Raw genomic sequence first — 20,182 nt, forward strand, 5'->3', positions numbered from 1 at the left:
GAATATATTTTACAGCTAGAAAGAAATAATAAGTTTGGCCCATGCAAATTTTTTCATAATGATGTAGGTAAAAATATTTGCCCAGGAAAAAAATTTCCGACTGAAGCAAAGGTAGGATGTACTGAAGAAAGAACAAATGAAGAGTTCAAGGATTATTCACTAGAGGCGGAACAATCTAGTTTACTTCAAGCTAGACTAGGTATGAGATTCGAACCCCTTGATTTCAATGAATTTATTCCTGCAAAACCTTCATTACAACATGCACCTACCTTAGAACTGAAACCTTTGTCATCACATTTGAAATACATTTATCTAGGGTGTGACAATACTTTACTAGTATAATTTCTGCTAGTCTAACCCCCGAGCAAGAGGGTAGTTTGTTGAATGTTGTTACAACACAAAAAAGCTCTTGGGTGGACTATGTCATACTTGAAGGGAATCAACCCTACCATATGCATGCACAAGATCCAGCTAGACGAATGTCATAACAATTCTGTGGAACCCCAAAAAGACTAAATCTTATTATAAAGAAAGTGGTAATGAAGGAAATCATCAAATGGCTCGATGTTGGGGTGATCTATCCCATATTTGATAGCTCTTGGGTCAATCCAGTTCAATGCATGCCAAAAAAAGGTGGAGTGACCGTGATAAATAATGAAAATGGTGAGTTTTTTTCTACAAGAACCGTTACATGCTGACATATATGTATGGATTATAGAAAGCTCAACAAGGCGACAAAGAAAGACCACTTCCCCCATCCGTTCATTGATCATATGCTTGATCGGTTAGCAGACAAAGCATTTTACTGTTTTATTGACGGATATTCTGGGTATAATCAGATCGCCATAGCACCTGAAGATCAGTAGAAGACCACCTTCACCTGCCTATATGGTACATATGCCTTTCATGGAATATCGTTCGGACTATGTAATGCCCCAGCAACCTTCCAGAGATGTATGGTGGCCATTTTCTCTACCATGGTGGAGGATTTTTTATAAATATTTATGGATGATTTCTTTGCCTCCAGCGATGACTTTGACTGATGCTTTTGCGAACACTTGTGTTTTCTTTTTCCAATTATCTTCTTAGGGTTTAAGGAAGGAAAATGATAAAGCCATGGTTAGACCCTAGCCACTTTTTTACTTTGTAACTTTAATTATTGGATTAACAACTTTTTCATCATTGTCCATTTCCATTATTCTGACCAGATATAATAAAAGATGAACAAGCCTGAAAGATCAGCAAACCCACATAGAGATCATCCATGCAAATTGGAAAAGTTAAGACAAACTTGGACCAACCCAATTCCTACGCAAACCAGACCTAATTCAACCCCAAGACCAACCCAAAATGAGTCAAAACTTGCATCAAGTACATTTGTTTTCTTCTCTCAATCTTATTTTGAATCTAGTCTAACAACTATAAACATAAAACAAATTGCAACAATGACCTAAACTAGATTAGAACAAAATTGAAAAAAGAAAGTGATTAATACTACCTATATTGCACTGATACAGATACGGGGACTGGGACGGGAAACGACAATTCTTAAAATTACATGGTACGGGGATGACAAGGGTACGTCATATAAAAAAATTAAATTATAAATAGACATAAAAAACAATAAATAAAATCATAAATAGACATAAAAAACAATAAATAAAATCAATACTTCACAGAAAAGTAGAAAACAAAATTCATAAAGTCAATACTTCGTAGAAAATTTAAAACCCTAAGATTTAGGAATTTTGGCCTAAATACCTATATTATTTTCGTGACTAAATTATAATTATTGTAAAGCATGTAACCTACTTCGTAAACCCTAGAATATTTGAGGACTAACTCTACGATTACACCAGTTTCATACCTATAATAGCATTTGCCTTAGACACCGGTGGGGTTCCTGGAAACGATGACAGCCCTAATCTCGATGGTACTCGACTGGGCAGGATAGTGAGTGCTGGGAGCAAACAGGTACTAGAAAAGTTGAACTCGGCAAGAAAGAATTTCCCAATGAAGGTATTTCTCCTCCTTTTGGGCTTCTATACTGCGAATGCATTAGCAACTATTCTCGGCCAAACAGGCAACTGAGATGTATTAGTTGCTGGTGTGGTTGTTGCTGCCATCGAGGGGATCGGTATACTTATGTACCGAAAGCCAACTTCTTTAAGAACTGGAAGATTGCAGTCGTTTGTAGTAAGGGTTAACTACTGGAAAGTTGGGGTGTGCATAGGTCTTTTTGTTGATGCTTTTAAATTAGGTAGTTAACTTGAGCTTCTCCTTGGTTGAGGCATCTTTTTCTATGTATTTTTCAACTAGATGAGACATGTATCGTAACCATCGTCTGCTGCGTATTTCACCGATTAAATTTCCCATTTGTGCCACGAAGCTCTGTGTCCGATTGAATTAACCCTCGAGGTACAAAGCCTTCGGTTTTCTTTGGTGTCCGACCGAATTAGGGTGCTTCGAATTCCAAAAGAAAAATATATGTTGTAGCAAAGAAGACAGATTCGAAAAAGCATTGCACAATAAAACAACAAATGAAACTACCGGTACTTGTTGGAATTTGAGTGCCCTTTGAGCCTGGCAGCCGATTCTATGGGCGCATGTGATCGAACATTCTTTAAATCACGCCTACAAGGCTTTCGACAACCCTCTTTATTACATACAATCTTTTTCAAAAAGGATAGATCTATTTGACCACCGTAGTTAACGGATTAATCCACCATGAAAAATGATCAATATTTTCTAAAAATACCTAAAAAGATCGATTCTTTCTCTCGAATGTTCAATCCCTTGTAAAAGGGATTGTTCTCTTTCGTTGAAAGGTCGATCACTTGACCGAAGATAATCAAATATTTAAAAAATGATCAATTTATTTCATAATAAAACTGATCATTCGTGTTATAGATGTTATATTTATTTGTACGTAATGACTGTTGCATCCCATGCTTATTAACAGCTAGAAATCATAGAAATAATCATATAAAAACAAGTTCAAAACTTTTCAAGAACAACAAAAAAACATCATTGAAATCATACACTAACACCAAAAAGTTTTAGAAGGCTTAATTGTTATATTTTTCATTATAAAATTTACTTACGAGTTTAATTGTTAATAATGCTCAAGTTTTTTTTGGGTAAGCTTTTTGTGCAAACACATTTACTTTATGATTTTTTTCTTTCGTGGTTTAATACCAAAATAATTGTCCAAATTATACCGCTTTTCCCGAATAGGTGTCTAAACTATTTTTTGACTCATTCAGGTGCCTAATGTTATAAACGTTATCACTTTAGATGTTTCGATTCTAATGGCCATTAAAAAAAACCTATTCAGTGACACGTGTCACAATATGGTAATTTTAGAAAAATTTAAAAATATTTTTTTCAAAAAATGCCCAATTTTTTCTAAAATATAAAAAAAAATCCTAAATATCTTATTCTCGTCCCTTTACTTCAACCATCGGTCATCTCCGACCACCTATCTATGGCGACTGGTCACCCATACGTCATCGACCACCCCACTAACCGATTATAGCCCTTGTTATCATCTCAAAAATCAAAATTTCCAAATCCATAAACTTCAATCCCTAATCCCTAAAATCCAAAATACTCAATTCCTTAAATCCTTATTCATTTGGTCGGCCATTTAGTCGGTCATGAAAATTGAAATCACGAAAGGGGAAGGGAGGGAGAGAAGCACATGGTTTTTTTAATAATATTTTTATTTTTTTAAGAAAAATAAAATTTTAAAATTTTAAGATTGTGACACGTGTTACTTAACGTGGTTTTGTAACGGTTGTAGACACCCGCTTTTATCTGGGTTGGCGATTTTATTTTATTTTTATTATTTTATTATATTATATATATATATATATTAAATAATTAATAATATTTTATTATTCAGACCTAAATTACAAATAAACAAATATCCAATGGGTCAAGACCCAACATAGACCAGGACAACAAGCCCAATTAGACAACCAATCAGTTAAGGTTTCACCTTAACTCTCCCGCCACCATTCACTTCCGGCCGTTACATCTATGTTTGATCTAACAACCCAAGTAATGCGAAATTAGGGTTACATCCTAATCTCCCCGCTGTAACTATTGTTAACTATCGCGCCGCCTACTGTCGTCGCTCCCTCGACCAAACTACTCTAACACCATGGTTTCAAATTGATCATCAATTCATCAGTAAAAAGAAAAACCAACATTAGTAAAAAAAAATCATATATAATTTTTACTCAAATACAGACAAACAAGTCAAGATCTGGAGTTGTCAATTAATAAAATAGGGTACTCATGCCCTATCTTCAACAAGCACAGATGTAACACCCCCAACCTGAATCCGACCTGGATCCGAGTCTGAGGTGTCACATTGACTTTTTAAAACATATACTTGTATAAAATAGTGAGTAATTTAAAAACTTTTATAACATATAACTTATTCAAAACGTTTACTGAACTATTCAGAGCTTATACAATTCAAATCTTTTAAATACATGCCAACTAGACTTTTATACCATAAAATACATTTAAATCGTCTATTTTCTGATCTGAAACTTTGTAAGGAAAAATGATGACCTGACTTGTACCTCAACAATCCATAAGCTTGTAAGAACATGCGTGTGAAACACTCACACACTAAGTCTATGACTTAGTGAGGCGAATAAATATATATAATGTAAACTCTAACTTGTAATCATGCAGGAACAACTATTATTATCACATCATACACATCATATCAAATCATCTCACTCATATGTTTTTCAAATAAAAATTATATACATATAATCATTTATGTTTTTATCCTGCTCTTATACTATTATACTTCATATCTCTTATTTCTTATTTATATGATCTCTTACATTCATATTCTATAACTTATAACAAATTCTTATATCATCATATATAAGTCATTTATACTCACTCACATATACATCAACATATATTCATGTAACAGATACAATAACCCATATCACACATATATCATATCATGCAATTCATATACATATATCACATACATTGATTTCACAATTATCTCTTTATTAGCCCATGTACACATGTGAGAACTATAGATATGTGAGTCTATAGAGGTTGTGCACTAATGCTGTCACCACAGCTCGTATAAATGCACCGAAGTGCCACGTAGAATTACACCGTAGTGCCGCGTAGAAATGCACCGAAGTGCCATATAAGGTTGTCCCTAAAAACCACGTAGAAAATTCCTTAAGAATCATATAAATATGCCAAGGATCAAGTATGTGTCTCAAAAAACCTCACACATGTTCCAAAGAATACATATATGTCTCGAAGGACCGCGTAGACCCTTGACTGTTGGCATGCCAACTATACCCTAGCTCTCATGACACATAACATGGGCATCATCATTTATGTCATTTCATATTTTCATATAAACATGTAGTTCACTTTCACATAGCACATAGATTATGTCACATAAGTTGAATCACATGTACGTATAAACACGTAGATCACTTTCACATATCACGTATCACATATCCACTTTTCATACTATTTCACATTTCTTGTCACATTGCTTATATCTTATTTTTATGTCTTATCATATATATATATATCATCTTTCCTATACTTGTATTCACATCATTTATATTCTCCTAGATCATATCATCTCTGTCATACTCATAAACATATAACTCAGACACTCATAACTAACACATGTTCATGTTCATGTTCATACTTCATGCATAATACTACAGAAAATAGACTTGTCGCAAGTCTTATTTCCCATTAAACATCATATATAAAATAATGCGCACTCACCTTGGCCTCACTAAGTTCCAATCCAGTTTTATAATTTCCTCTCTTTCGATCGAATCATAACTTGATAATCGTTCCAGGACTTGTTCGTGCTCGATATCTATAAAATCATTCATTGATACATATTAGTATCCAATTGATATACACTAATCTATCATTTCTTAGACCAAAAGAAATGTCTATTTCAATTTCCCCTTGAAGTGTATCGATGCATTCTACAGTGCATCGATGCATTCTTTAACATGTGCATCGATGCACTACCCATGCATCGATACACAAATTACCTTCGATGTTTTCATTTTAAAGGGATGCATCGATGCACCAATTGCATTCGATGTTTCTTCTTTAAAGAGTACATCGATGCATATTGAATGTGCATCGATACACCTAGCCCAGAATTTGTATTTTAAGCCCGAAAATCCATTTAATTCAACTCAAATGCTTCATATTTCATCCCCTTTCAAATTCCTAACTTATATATACATGTTTAAACTCATTTATATTCATTTACCTCTTCTTGAACCTTAATATCCTCTCCTCTTTGTTAACTTCAAGAATCATACCAGATTTTCAACATGTTTTAAAACTCATTTTATCACTTCATATCTCTTAATTTAACCATTGACAAGTCAAATTCAACTCCAAAATCTATTAACTCCTTCTATTTCACTAATTCACTTAAAAACTCTTCATATTTGATCCTTCATAACTCATCCATTTTGAAGTTTCAACATACTTTAATCTCTAAATAATCTTTCTTAACACCCCAAGAATCAAAACTAAGCTTGAAACTTAAGAATTAACCAACTGAAATTAAGCTTACCTTTGCTTGAGCTCTCACGTGGAGGAGGAAGAAGAAGGGAGAAGAGTTTTCCAGATAACTCTCCCAACAAGCTCATCTCTTAATAAAGAGATACGATAATTATCTTTAGATAACAAAGACTATTTTGCCCTTAATCTCCTTTAATAATTAATAATAACTTTCAGGAAATATCTCCACATAAATCATTGAACTATTCAACTTTTCTACTTTTATCCCTAAATTCCTAAATTTTTCAATTTAGTCACTAACCCGGTATTGAGGATGTTACAACAGAAGCCATCAAATATAACATGCAGGGGAAGCATTTGAGGGGAGGATTTTTTTTCAACCAAGATTCGGAGAAAAAAAAAGAACTAAAGAGGAGCTCTAACCGAAAAAGAAAAAAAAAGAAAAGAGAAGGAAAACGAAGCATACCTTTCAAACTTGGACCACGCAACGTCACCAAAATCAAAGGAACAAAAAGGTAGTCCTTTTTATTTTCGGGTTTGAGAGAGTTCAAAAGGGTTTTGGTGTTAGATTGCTTTAAAGATTGAAGGAGCAGGGATTAAGAGGCTAAAGGAGGTTGTCGGGCTATCATCAATGCCGATTAGGCTATGGTAAGAAAGATCATAGTATCAAATTGCGGTTGCGGATGCTGCGGACGTTATGTAAGTGTTGCGGCTGTCGCGGACGTGATTTCTTCCTCAAAAATCATAATACATCAAAAATATTATATTTATACATTTTACAATTATATTTTAATATACCAATATTAATATACTCTTTTAATATTTTATTTTGAAAAATAAAAATTTAATTTCATAGATAAAAATTTATTAAAAACAAATATAAACCATATAAGTGCTATCATACTGGATAATGAGTAAAAACAATTATAATGTTAATGAATAACATATAAACAATATCACTAAAATCATATCAATTTTTTTATATTGTAACATAAAAATGTTCATTTTACATAACTTAGAAAGAAAAAAAATACATAACTACAAATATAAAAAATTTATATCTTACAGTTTACCACCAAAATGAATGGCGTGACAAATCTAAAGCATTTCCATCTTTGTCATTGTCTTGGTTTTGATTCCTTCATATTCTATGTGAAGAAGACATCACATTATGTGCATTATAAAATGCATCATTGGTAGGAAACATGTTGTATGATACATAATAACCAAAAAATCCATAACTTGGATTTTGTTCAAGGTAAGGTGGATAACATGAATTTGATTGGTAAGAATGAGAACCATGAGATTAATCACTAATTTCATTATCATTTGTAGTTGAACTATACGATGATGAACCTGCAAATGAATCATAAAAGTGTTATCCCATCCTCCTATGAGTTCTATCATCATCATCATCTTTTATTTTGTGATGCATTTGTTCTATACAAACCTGAATTATCATCGTAAGGATATCTGAAGTACCTTGATCTCCATGAAAAACAGTAGAATAAATGTGTCTATATTCTGGTTGGTACATACCTTCATTATCACCACCATGATCATCACAACCACCACCATCATCGACGTCGTCATCATTATCATCACACATACTATTACTTTTTATCTTACACACACTATCAAGGAATATATTTCTTTTTTTAATTTTATTTATAATATTATTTATTTATTTATTTGCATTGATGTGATCCCAAATTATGTAACAATATCTATCAATTATTTGTTTTTCTACGCCTCTGCACGCACACACCATCACTTTTTTATTTTGTGAAGGAATATATTCCTTTATTTTATTTTATTTATAATATTATTTATTTATTCTTTATATTATATATTAGATAAAATACATATACTGTTATAGTATTATAAAGTGAATTCATCTCTTATATAAAATTTATATAATAATAAATAAACATATAATTATGATACTTAATGTATAAAATTTATATAATAATAAATAAACATATAATTATGATACTTAATGTTAATAAAAAAATTTAATTTAAAATTAATCACGTCAATTTTAGATATGAGAAAAATTAATTTAAATTTAAAATAATTTAATTTTAAAATAACATTAATAAATAATTTAATTAATTCAAATTTAAGTAATTAATTTTAAACATAACTATTACGATATTATTAATGATAAATATTTATAATCTAGTTTTAATAATTAAATTAGAACAAATAATCTATGTAATTTTATATTTCAGATCATTTAAAGTTTGTTGCGGCGTTGTAGTACAATTTATAGCGTGTTGCGGTGTTACGTAACGGTTTTTCACCGCAACAATCGTGATGCGTTTCCCTCATCGCGTTGCACTGATATTGCGTCGCGATAACCTTCAAAAACATTACGCTGTATTGCAGCCGCAATTTAGTACTATTAGAAAGATTTTACATCTCTTCCCCAAAAGAAAGAAAGAGTAAAACCGGGGTGGGGGAAGATAAAATAAAGTTAGGGCAACTTTTTATATATATATATATAATGGGGTGTATATACCGTCCAAAACGATGTCGTTTTGGGAAACCTAAGGTTTCCTGAAATTAGCACGGGGATAATCGTGTGAGGGGTCCTCATAGCTTTGTAAATTTTCCTTATAGTAATTAAATACAAATTTATCGCATTATGTTTCGAGTTTTTAATTTTGCAGCGAATTCATTTTAGTCCTTATCTATTTACTGCTAAGTTATTGTTTAATTGCTAATTTTCTTTGTTGATTTGTGAGTGTTTCATTTTAGTCCTTTCATATATCTATGTAATATTTTGCTATATTTACTCTTTAGGTCCGCAAAATTTGTTTAAAATTTATTTTGGTCATCATTTATAATAATAATTAAGTAAAATATCGGGGTTAAACACTTCAATTGCCCCCTACATCTTTTTTTCATTTCGATTTGGCCACCATGTGATTATTTGTGCATTTATGTTTTTTATTTTATTTCTCACGAGTATGATGAGTAATGTATATACATTTATATTTTAAATTATAATATAAATATTTATGAATACATGGTGTTTTATAATATATATATATATATATATATATATTGTTTGATAACTTTTGCATGTATTTAAGTATTAATAAGAAAGTTCATGCATTGGATATTTTTAAATAATAAGATTTATTATTATTAATAGTATGAGATTTTATAAATTTACATTTAACTATTCGACTAATTTATGGAAGACCTCCAAACACTTGGGGTGCCCTTCCAATGATTATTCGAATGAAATAATTTTCACCTTATTACTATTTGCTAATTAAGTTAGTTAAAATTATATTTTTATTTACTTCAAATAATTTATATATATATATATATATATATATATATATATATATATTTAATGCATAATGTGATTTATATATCCTTTTTATTTATTACCTTTTAGTTATTGTATTCTATTAATGTCTGCCTAATTTTATTTGTTTGTCATATTTAATATTTTACACATTTTACATGTCGCATTACTGTTGCCACATTCATATGCAATACATTTGTTTTCTTGCTTTTTAAAATTTCAAAGGCAATGTTGTCTTGCTTCATGTGTTAACGAAATTATATCTAAAATAATTGGATTTCAATTTTTGTTAATTCACGTGATAAGAAAACATCTTTTTAAATAACATCGAGTGAATTAAATCATTTTTATCGAGTTAAATATTTAAAAAATAAATTCAGTCATTCTCAAATTTGTCGAAATAAAAAGATCATAATTTAAAATTTGAATTTGTAAAATTTCACTATTTAGATAACATATAATCGAAAGGTATCAATTTTGGGCGTAGTCTGGGTGCTAATCATTCCCCACGCGTAATCGACTCTCGAATCCTAAAAAATGAATTTATGTGATCACGCAGACCAATTTTTGTCTTTAAAATGGTTTTACTTAAAATTATTTTAAAATATATTTTTAGGTATTCAACCTACCTAATCCAAAGGTCGATAGCGACTCCAAATTCAAATCAAATTTCAAATTAATAAAATCTCAAAATTTTCAAAATAAAGTCATAATTATATTTTTAAATTAATCGATTTATAAAAAAATGGTTAGGACAACGATCATTAAGACTGAGACACCTAAAGTGATAATGTTTGTAACGTTAGATAATTGGATGAGTCAAAAAGTAGTTTAGACACTTACTTAAGAAAAACGATATAGTTTTACCACTTATTTTAGTATTAAGCCTTTTTTTTGTTTGTTAAAATTTGTAATTACTCTAGGAGATGTAAATCTTGAGAGATGTTATATGGTTACACATCATCTTTAAAAGTAAATAAATCTAATGAATTTGAAAAAAATTTGTGTGTGAATAGCTAATTTAATGGACGTAAATTTTATTTAGAAATTGAATCATTATAAACCGTTTTGTGTAATTTTTTTTAATTTTTTCATTACTTTCACCATAAAGATTGGGGCTTAATCATCGACCAATCTTAGTTGACCTGGGGATCAAGAAGATAAATACGTAGATCCGCCTTTTGACCTTTTTTAACTTTCTCTAAACTTTCTATAATATATATATATATATATATATATATATATATATATATAATATAAATATATATATATATCTCATGATTAAAAGCTTTGGGAAGAGCGAGTGAGAAAAGTTGCCCAGGAAAAGAAACAATCAGAATAATCAGCTAATAATTTAAGCAAATGAGCGTAACTATACCGATGAAGCTGTTGTTGCCATCAACAACCCCTATCAGATTCCCATCTCCTTATTGCTCAAATTCTTATTTCTCTTCCGCGAACCCTAATTTTAGTTTCCCCTCTCATCACTTGTGTACCTTCAGAAGAAACCCGCATTTTCTCTCCAAGAAAAAGGTATTATCTTTTCAAGCTCTTCCTTATGTTTCGTTTGGTTTTCCTTTTCAATGGGAATAGTAACTTGTTTTTGAATTTGGGGTTTTCAGTTTTCTGCTTGGTTTTTGTCTTAAAATTGTTTATAATGAAGTGCCTGAATTATGAATCTATGGAGCCATTTATGTAGTTTCTGATGTATAGGGAGAATAACCTAAAACTGACATTTTGATTGTTTATTCCCTCGGAAAGTTGTTGAAAATGGTGAGAGTGTAGCATTGTCTGTGTGAGAATAGCTATATGTTCCTGAGAAAAAAAAGAAATTAACACTTAGGTTATATCAATTGTGGATGAATGTGATTTGACTTAGATCTCTGTTACTGACAGGGACGACGCAGAAATTTATGTCAGGGTGTGTGATGTAAGAAGTTATATTAAAATTTTAGGGTGCGGAGTTATAAAATTTTTGGGGATGTGAAATTAGATAACCAAAAGAAAATACAAAGAAAAAATATAAAATATAAAGGAATTTGAAAATTCGAGGGGTGCGGTCAGTCCCTCGGTCCTGGTTACTGATGTAGATATTGTTGTAGTGTTGGATAGGGAATTATAAGGGTGTTCAATGAAGGTAGTACTCTTTAGATATGTTGTTTCACCTTTACCTTCAACACGTGTTTATATATGATGTATGAATACAAAGCTATTAATATGGCGATCTGTAAGTTAAAAATATTTTAATAAAAAAAATATATGTTTCATATTGGAGAAAAATCATATGCTGTTCTGGTGATAATTAATAATATCCATTTCTTTCCCAATATGGGGTGGTCGGTTACCATTGGTGAGCAGGAGAAATTGTACCTCAAACCAAACAGAAGGCTGGTGTAAGGGATCAGTCGATTTGTTCTTACGATCTTGTACTGGCTCTATTGATTATGACATCTTCATTTCTGTTCCACTCCAAATGTTTTTGTTGCTATTGGAAGTAGGTTGTTTGTAATGTGGGTGAGAGGAAGATAATTTTGAAAAAGTAAACAGTGCGGTGCATTCTTTCTGTGGAAAGATAAAGAGAGAGAGAGAGAGAGAGAGAGAGAGAGAGATAATGTTCTGTCAGGCTGTCAGCAATTCTATTGTTGATTATTGGCAGTGCTACTTTCTTATTTGGTTATTGCCTTTGAACTACGAAATATTAATTGAAATGCTTGTGTAATCCTGGGTGTAGTTTTCAGCAATTTTTAATTTGCATGAAATAGGATATTTCCAAGGCATCGGTTTTGCATAATGTGTTTCATTATGATCCCTTAATAAGTTATTGACGAGTAAAACACCACTCTAATTTATTTTTGCAAATGTCCCATGAGGTTCTTGCTTGTTAAAGTTGATTTTTGAGTTGCTAGGGCAAGAAAGGCTTGCACTCTTTATGAATTCGTTTAGTTGGTTCTCTATCTTTGTAAAATTTGCATCTAATTGATCAATCTTCCTGTATCTGTTATGTTATTATTATCTGGTGACACCAATCTAACCCACATCACATTTTTTTGATAATTTTTTAAGTTTACGATAACAGATATTCAATCCCAGTTGTTGAATATGTTTAAATTGTATGATCTGCTGTGTGCAGATGAATCTCTTTCCACTCTTATATTTTGATTGAAGGATGCTTAATTTTCAATATGTCTGAAAATTATAGTCTTTCTCGGTTGATCACCACTCTTTGTGGGCAGTTAGTTTTCACTAATGATTTACTGCCAGGGATTCTGTTTTTATTTACTGGTTTAGTGGCCTTGTGGACATACTAGAAGAGAGCAAGAGGGTGATGGCTATATATATGACGAGGAGAATGCGGTTTGCTTATTTGGTTCTGATGAAGATACTTGGAAGCAAATTCCAACACAAGTCCAATCTCTTGTGGAGGGATCAGGGGCAGTTATGGTTTCGGAGATGTCGGAGATGAAACCATCTCCTGATGTAGATTATTTGCAGGTATGTGATTTTTATACAGGACAATACCACTTAAGTTCAATGTTTTTTATTTTTGCGGATGCTAGTAAAGAACTGAGCCTGTACAACGGAAGCTCCTACTTTCCCTGTAATTTATTGGTTATAACAGATTTTTTACAAATGCCTTCACTTGTGCATCTTTCTTAGCGCCTTGTGATACAGCCCTGCAAGAACTTTTGGTAGCTTGTGAAATGAAAGTTTGGGAACATGACAATTTCTTTAACTTATTGTCTTTGGTTTAATTACTACGAAATGAGCAGAGGATATTTGGCCTTCTAATATTGACCTTTAATCATAAAGGATATGTTATTCATGTCTTAGCCAAGTCTTCATTACAGCTTGAAAACAATTACTGTTTTTTAGCATTTTGAAATTTGTTTTGAGTTTGACTGCTAACTTTCTCTATGTGGTCATATATTTTGCAGGAGTTATTGGCAATTCAGCAGCAAGGGCCTAGAGCTATTGGTTTTTTTGGAACACGGAATATGGGATTCATGCACCAAGAGCTTATTGAGATTCTTAGCTATGCATTAGTTATAACTGTGAGTGCCATGCTTCTAGTTTTTAATTGCCCTTCTATATGTGGCTCAATATTATTGATACTGGCTACATTGGTCCAAGTCTTCAAGTCTTTTTTCTCAAAGAAAAAATCTATTTTTCCTCATAAAATTATTTTGACCATGCTGCTAACGTGGCTTGCAGAAAAACCATATTTATACATCAGGTGCATCAGGTACTAATGCAGCTGTCATCAGAGGTGCTTTAAGAGCAGAGAAACCAGAGTTGCTTACAGTAATTTTGCCACAGAGCTTGAAGAAACAACCACCTGAGAACCAGGAATTGTTGGAAAAGGTAAGTATGTAAATAGCATTTAAGTCATTTTTAGGAAACTTGTCTGTGCTATTGGTTTGTTATGGCTTCATCTGATGCTGCTAAATTTTCTTGTGTTTTGTTAGATTTGTTTGTTCAGTGAGTAAATATTGTTGCTTTTTAAATCATAGAAGGAGATTCTATTGAAAATTTGTGACAAGTTTCTTGTAACGTGGGAAGCTGTGCTGTTAAACCTCTAGCTATTTTTTAATTAAGTTGTGTTGAGTGTTACTGATGCAATGCTGCTGGTTAATCACTGGAAGTTATAAATGAAATTTCTGTTGGTGTCATTGGAAAGCAGTCTTGTACTTAGGTTTTAATTATTTCACGCCCAATGTAGGATGTGGCTTATGGTTGCAGTTGGTTTCAATTATCTCGTTGGACTGTTTATTCCTAGGATTCGGTAACTTAATGATGATACTGCTTTTGAGTTGAGCACTCTGTAACTTAAATGTCATTAGTGTCTGAAATTTTTATTGAGAAGTTCATTTTTGATCCTGTCTTAGGTGATGGGGCATAAATGCAACACAAAATTTTAAGTTTTTTATATCTCGGATTATATTGCTTTATAGAATATTGTAACCACCATGGTCCAAGAGCTGGGAGCCATTGGTTGTAATGAAGAGTTTCGTTGCCTATTGTGAAGTTAGATCATTAAACATTTTTAATTGCATGTTTTACCAAAGATCTCAAATTAATTGTGAAGGTGAAACTGAAATTCTATATTTCTGTTTCGGGTGATTTAATGTTTAATTCTCAAATTTTCAGGTCAAAACTGTGATAGAGAAGCCTTATAATGATCATCTACCTCTGCTAGAAGCCAGCAGGTTTGTCATAACTCTGTAATTTTCTGATCATACTTTCAGCAAACCTCCAGGTGGAATCGGTCATTGATTTTAGGTTTCAAGCTAATAATGATGAGATTGTGATAAGATCTCAATGGATGCTGATAGGCAGTAAATTCCTGAGATGCTTATAACATGGTTGCATAATAAGGTGGTTGCTAAACAGTTCTAGCAACCGATTTTCATTCACTTAACTGCGCTTGTTAGCTTTGGTTAGCATTGGAAACTCATGATTCTACAATTCTAACTGCAGTTAATGTGATACAGTAATCTTTTTTAAGTTGGTCAGCACTCATTTTGACTTTGGTTAAGTTCGCTTAGTTCCCTTTTTAGTTTAATTTTCCATGTTAATTACTATTCAGTTTAACCTAGGTCAAGCCTTATATGAAGACAGCCGAGATTTTTTTAAGAGAAATGAATACTAATGAAAAAGTGGAGAATATGGTGCTATCTTGAGTTAAATTATTATTGATTGGTCATCGATTCCTATTATACACCTAGATCGGTGCCATAAGATGAAGGGATAGAGAGTGAGATAGATGATGCCTCTGGATATGATTTGGATGGAAATGAGGCTTAGAGAAACAATTATCCATAAATTAAAAATAGCTGAAACATCCTCCTTTGTCTTGTACTTATTAGTAGTTAAAGACTATATATGTAACTTAACATACATACATATATATATATATATAATCACAACCTTTAACATAATGCTAGATAATGAAGTAAACCCATCAGTTATCGAGTCACAAAACTTGCTTGAAGACTATCTAGCTTGTCACACGCATGGTCTTTTGTTGAGCTCATTGTTTTGCTCGTGAACTGGTGAGGCCATCCATGCCAGTTTCTTGCAAGTGGGAATGTTTGTGATTGGTAGACAAAATTTCATCTTACATGCAATCTGTGAATGGTTAAATTTTCAGGCTGTGTAATAGGGACATCATTTCACATGTACAGCAAGTCATTTGCTTTGCTTTCCATGATAGCAAATTGCTGATGGAAACGTGCCAAGAAGCAAAGAATCTCCGGAAAATTGTGACTCTCTTTTACCTGGACTGAATCAATGCCTTCAAATGTCTATATAAATTGTTTGGAGACAGACCAAGAGAGGTTTTGCCTGTAAATTATACAAATTGGTTAGCCATTTTCCGGTCTGTAGAGCTAACAATGAGAACGGGGGCTCAAGCTGCTCCTTTCATTGCGAGTCAAGTGGATTCTTATTGGTTCATTGAATATTGGAAGGAAATAATTTTTTATATGCATTTTGTTATGCTTCAATTGTGAAATGTTGGATCTTTGAAAACTTAGGCTTTAGCCATTCAACAGAATTAGACCTAAACAACAGAATAGGGGTAGGATCCGTTTACATCCAATGTAAAACTAAGATTTTTATACCTTTTTAGGATCATTGGATGAGATAAATCAAAAACTAAAATTAATAGTAGAAAATGATAATAGATATTCACTGAAAAAGAAAAATGAGTTAATTTTAGTCATTGATTTCCCTCAATTCAATGATTCTAAAAAAGTGTAAAGCTCTTAATTTTACATGGGGTAAGTGGATCCTGACCCATAAAATAGTGATGAATGATAACTCTTACATAGGGTGACAGGATTCTTGGCAAACACGGGTTTAAACATTTCATTTGATCAAATTGGATTTTAAGGTTAATTTCATGACTGGTTTAATCACATGTATGCACCATAATTTCTAGGTATAATACTAAAATTAGTCCCAAATATTTATCAAAATGGTCATTTTGCACTTTAATTCTTTTTTTGGGGAGTATTTTGGCCCTAAACGTTTCATTTTAGGACAAAAGACCTCTAACATTTGATAAAGTAATTATTGTCCCTTATTATTTTTTTCTTGGGCAAATTAGCCCTCAATATTTCATTTTAGGTTAAAAAGACTCATATTTTAGAGCGTTAATCGTATATTAACTAATGGTTTTCATCTATAAAAGAAGTTTTTTTGCCCCAAAATAAAATGTTGACGCCTAATTTGTTCAAAAAAAAAAGTCAAAATGACCATTTTGATAAACGTTGGGAGCTATTTTTGACATTATGCCTACTTTTTATGTTGACCTTTCACCTCTAATTCCTTTCCATTTGTTAATGGCTTAAACTAAAAATAAGTACTTATACTATGTTTTGGTCAAATAAATCATTAAATTATTATATATAAACACTTTAGGTAAATTTATTTTGTGATCAAAATAAGTCTCTTAACTATACATATTTTTTGCTTTGAATCCATAAATTATATTTTAGTTAAAATAAGTACCTAATTTTGTGTGATATGTTACATTTTATTAGCTGAAAGAAATTCTAACTGAAAAAAAGACAGGACTTAGAATGATTACATATAATAGTTTAAGGTCTTATTTTGACTAAAAAGTAGTTTAAAGACTTAAAGAAAAAGAAAACACATAAATTAGGGGTTTATTTTTACTTTAACCCTTTGTTATTAAAAAAATGCAGGATCCTAAAAGCAGAAAGGAAGTTCTGAGTAATCAGCCTTCCTTCCCCACACAGAACACATTTTGAATATAAAAAATCACTGATGGTTAAGGCAGATTCACCAAGACATCCCCTATGGCCTGTACTAAAGCCTATGAGAATGTACAAGTTTTAGGGTAACCTACATGTTTAATATCTCAGTTATCAGTTTTGTTCTATTTTGGTCACCCAACTATTATTATTTTTTTTTCAAAATTATATCTAACGTTACGTTTTGATTTCATTTTAGTAATCTACCATTAAAAATTAATAAAATTGTTGATTTGCCATTTAATTTCTTTTAATGATAACATGTCATTACCTTATAGTGACATGTCAATATCATCATTAATTTTTTAATAATGAGTAACCAAAATGTAACATATGTATGATTTTGAAGAAAAAATAGGTAGGTAACTAAAACTGAACAAAAGTGATAATTAGGATACTAAATGTGTAGTTTATCCTTAATTTTCTTATAGGGACTTGATTTGAGCATAATACTCAAGGTAATCAAATGAAGCTCGTAGTAGTAATCGAATAAGATTAACTATTTTTGTTGATTGTGTTTGACATATTTCGAGTCAATATCTAGCACTTTGAGGACACGATGATTCTACTAATTCAATCGATCAAGGTAACCTTTTTTTTTTAATTTCTTAAGTTAATTGGTGATCATAATGAAATGGTAAAAAATATTTTAGAAAACGCTCTAGAAAATCATCATTTAACTTCTTCAGATATTCAAAAAAAAAATAGTGCACATGCTGATGCAATGTTTTTTTAAACATATAAGATAATTAATATTCAGATTAAGTACATAAAAATTTCGGAGACAATATTATCGTTTTGGTCACTACAAATTATTTTATTATTATTATTATTCTATAACATGAAATTTTTATATATTATTAAATATAAAAAATAATTTAAAATAAATAATAAAATAATATTTTTTATTATTGAATTTAAGACGATTTAAAATAATCATCATCCCATCTCATCATCGTCGACCACCATCTAAATTTAATTTTATATTTTAAATTATTTTTATATTAAATAATAATAAAAAAATGCCATGTCATATCAAAATAATAATAAAATAATTTAAAGTGACCAAAATATGAACAATTCAAAAGTTCAATGAGTAAATTAAAAAATTGAAAGTACAATGAGCGAAATAAGAAAGAGTAAAGTTCAGTTAGTAATGGTGTAGTTTATCCTTACTTGTATATAATATTGATATCATATGTAAAATTTTAGAGGGACGATTGCCCCATTTGCTTATATCAGTCTATCCTTGATCGAATCTTAATATTATCGATATAATTAAGATATAGGTAAATTATTCGATTAGTACCTAAACTATAAGTTTTAATCCGTTTTGGTACCTAAGCTTTCATTTTTTTTCAAAATCATACTTAGTTACATTTAATTTTTATTTCATTTTAGTACCCGCCATTAAAAACTTAACGTGTTTAGTACCTAAACTATATGTTATAGTCCATTTTAGTATCTAAACTTTCAAATTTTCAAAATTGAATGTTAAATTTAGAACAAGTACTAAAATAAAAATAAAATTTTTAATTGCGGAATACTAAAATGAACAAAAGTTAAATGATTTTGAAAAAAATTAAAAGTTTATATACTAAAACGGATCAAAACTAATAGCTTAAATACCAGATGTGTAGTTTACCCAAGTTTCTAAAACCTTTTGTGGGGATGACATTAACACTTGTGGCTATTATTTGTGGACTGAGTTGGAAATTGGATGGGAGACCCAACAGAAGACTTTGACTTTGAAACAGTCAGCCGGTCAATGGTCCCTACCCATTTCACAGGGAAAGACCTAAAAAAGAAATATTTTTTCATTTTTTAGTAATCTATTATTTTTCACAAGAACCGAACGAACTCAGGATAAAGAAATAGTTATTATTTCTTGGGGGCTCCGATTCAAGTATCAGAAATGTAAACGTTTAATTTCAAATGATTAAGAGTTATCTTTAAACATTTATTATCTTATATTTATCTCGAATTAATAAAAAAAATATTATTTTCACTCAATATCTCGTATTTCGTAAGTGATTCAAATAGAATTTATCGGATAATAAATAAATAATATTGTAATATTTATTTCTCCACAAAGTGTAGTTTCTTAGAAATGAGTTTATGATGAATGGAGTGATGCACGTTGAAATTGTCTTCCTTCCACTACCTTTTTTTTCTCCCCTTGGCATCATTGTGTTTTTACCGTTCTTTTTTTTTGGCGTATTTTTGTTTCAATATTTTTTTTGGCACGATCATTGAATGTAAATTTTTTGTCTTAAAATGAAACATCCAGAGTCACGATGATCCAAAAAAAGAATAAGAGTTAAAATCATCATTTAATCAAACATGATGATATTTTTTAACCTAAAATAAAACGTTGACCCAAGATGCTATAAAAAAGAATAAAAATCAAAATAACTATTTAATCAAACGTTAAAGTGTTTTTAAACAATTTTTTTAAAAGTTTCCCAAATTTCTTAAGTTGGTTTAATGTGTTTTTCCTTGC

General features: G+C 30.9%; 1 protein-coding gene across 1 annotated transcript; it reads left to right on the forward strand.

The window, feature by feature from the left end:
* Positions 1-11,185: 11,185 nt before the first annotated feature.
* LOC120200358 lies at positions 11,186-16,339 on the forward strand. Its single transcript, XM_039201227.1, has 6 exons — positions 11,186-11,431; positions 13,187-13,390; positions 13,834-13,950; positions 14,111-14,260; positions 15,047-15,105; positions 16,050-16,339. The coding sequence occupies exons 1-6, from the start codon at positions 11,261-11,263 to the stop codon at positions 16,183-16,185; spliced, it is 837 nt and encodes a 278-aa protein (XP_039057158.1). The 5' UTR covers positions 11,186-11,260; the 3' UTR covers positions 16,186-16,339.
* Positions 16,340-20,182: the final 3,843 nt, after the last annotated feature.

The sequence above is a fragment of the Hibiscus syriacus genome, unplaced genomic scaffold, assembly GCF_006381635.1.
Source record: "Hibiscus syriacus cultivar Baekdansim isolate YM2019G1 unplaced genomic scaffold, ASM638163v2 tig00005939_pilon, whole genome shotgun sequence".
Lineage (NCBI taxonomy): Eukaryota > Viridiplantae > Streptophyta > Magnoliopsida > Malvales > Malvaceae > Hibiscus > Hibiscus syriacus.

What these genes read in the sequence shown, in the direction of transcription:
- LOC120200358 (XM_039201227.1), top strand. Translation starts at nt 11,261, where the DNA reads ATGAGCGTAACTATACCGATGAAGCTGTTGTTGCCATCAACAACCCCT. An exon ending in GCTATGCATTAGTTATAACT is followed by an intron (nt 13,951 to 14,110) that starts GTGAGTGCCATG and finishes CGTGGCTTGCAG; the next exon opens with AAAAACCATATTTATACATC. An exon ending in CCTCTGCTAGAAGCCAGCAG is followed by an intron (nt 15,106 to 16,049) that starts GTTTGTCATAAC and finishes TTAAATTTTCAG; the next exon opens with GCTGTGTAATAGGGACATCA.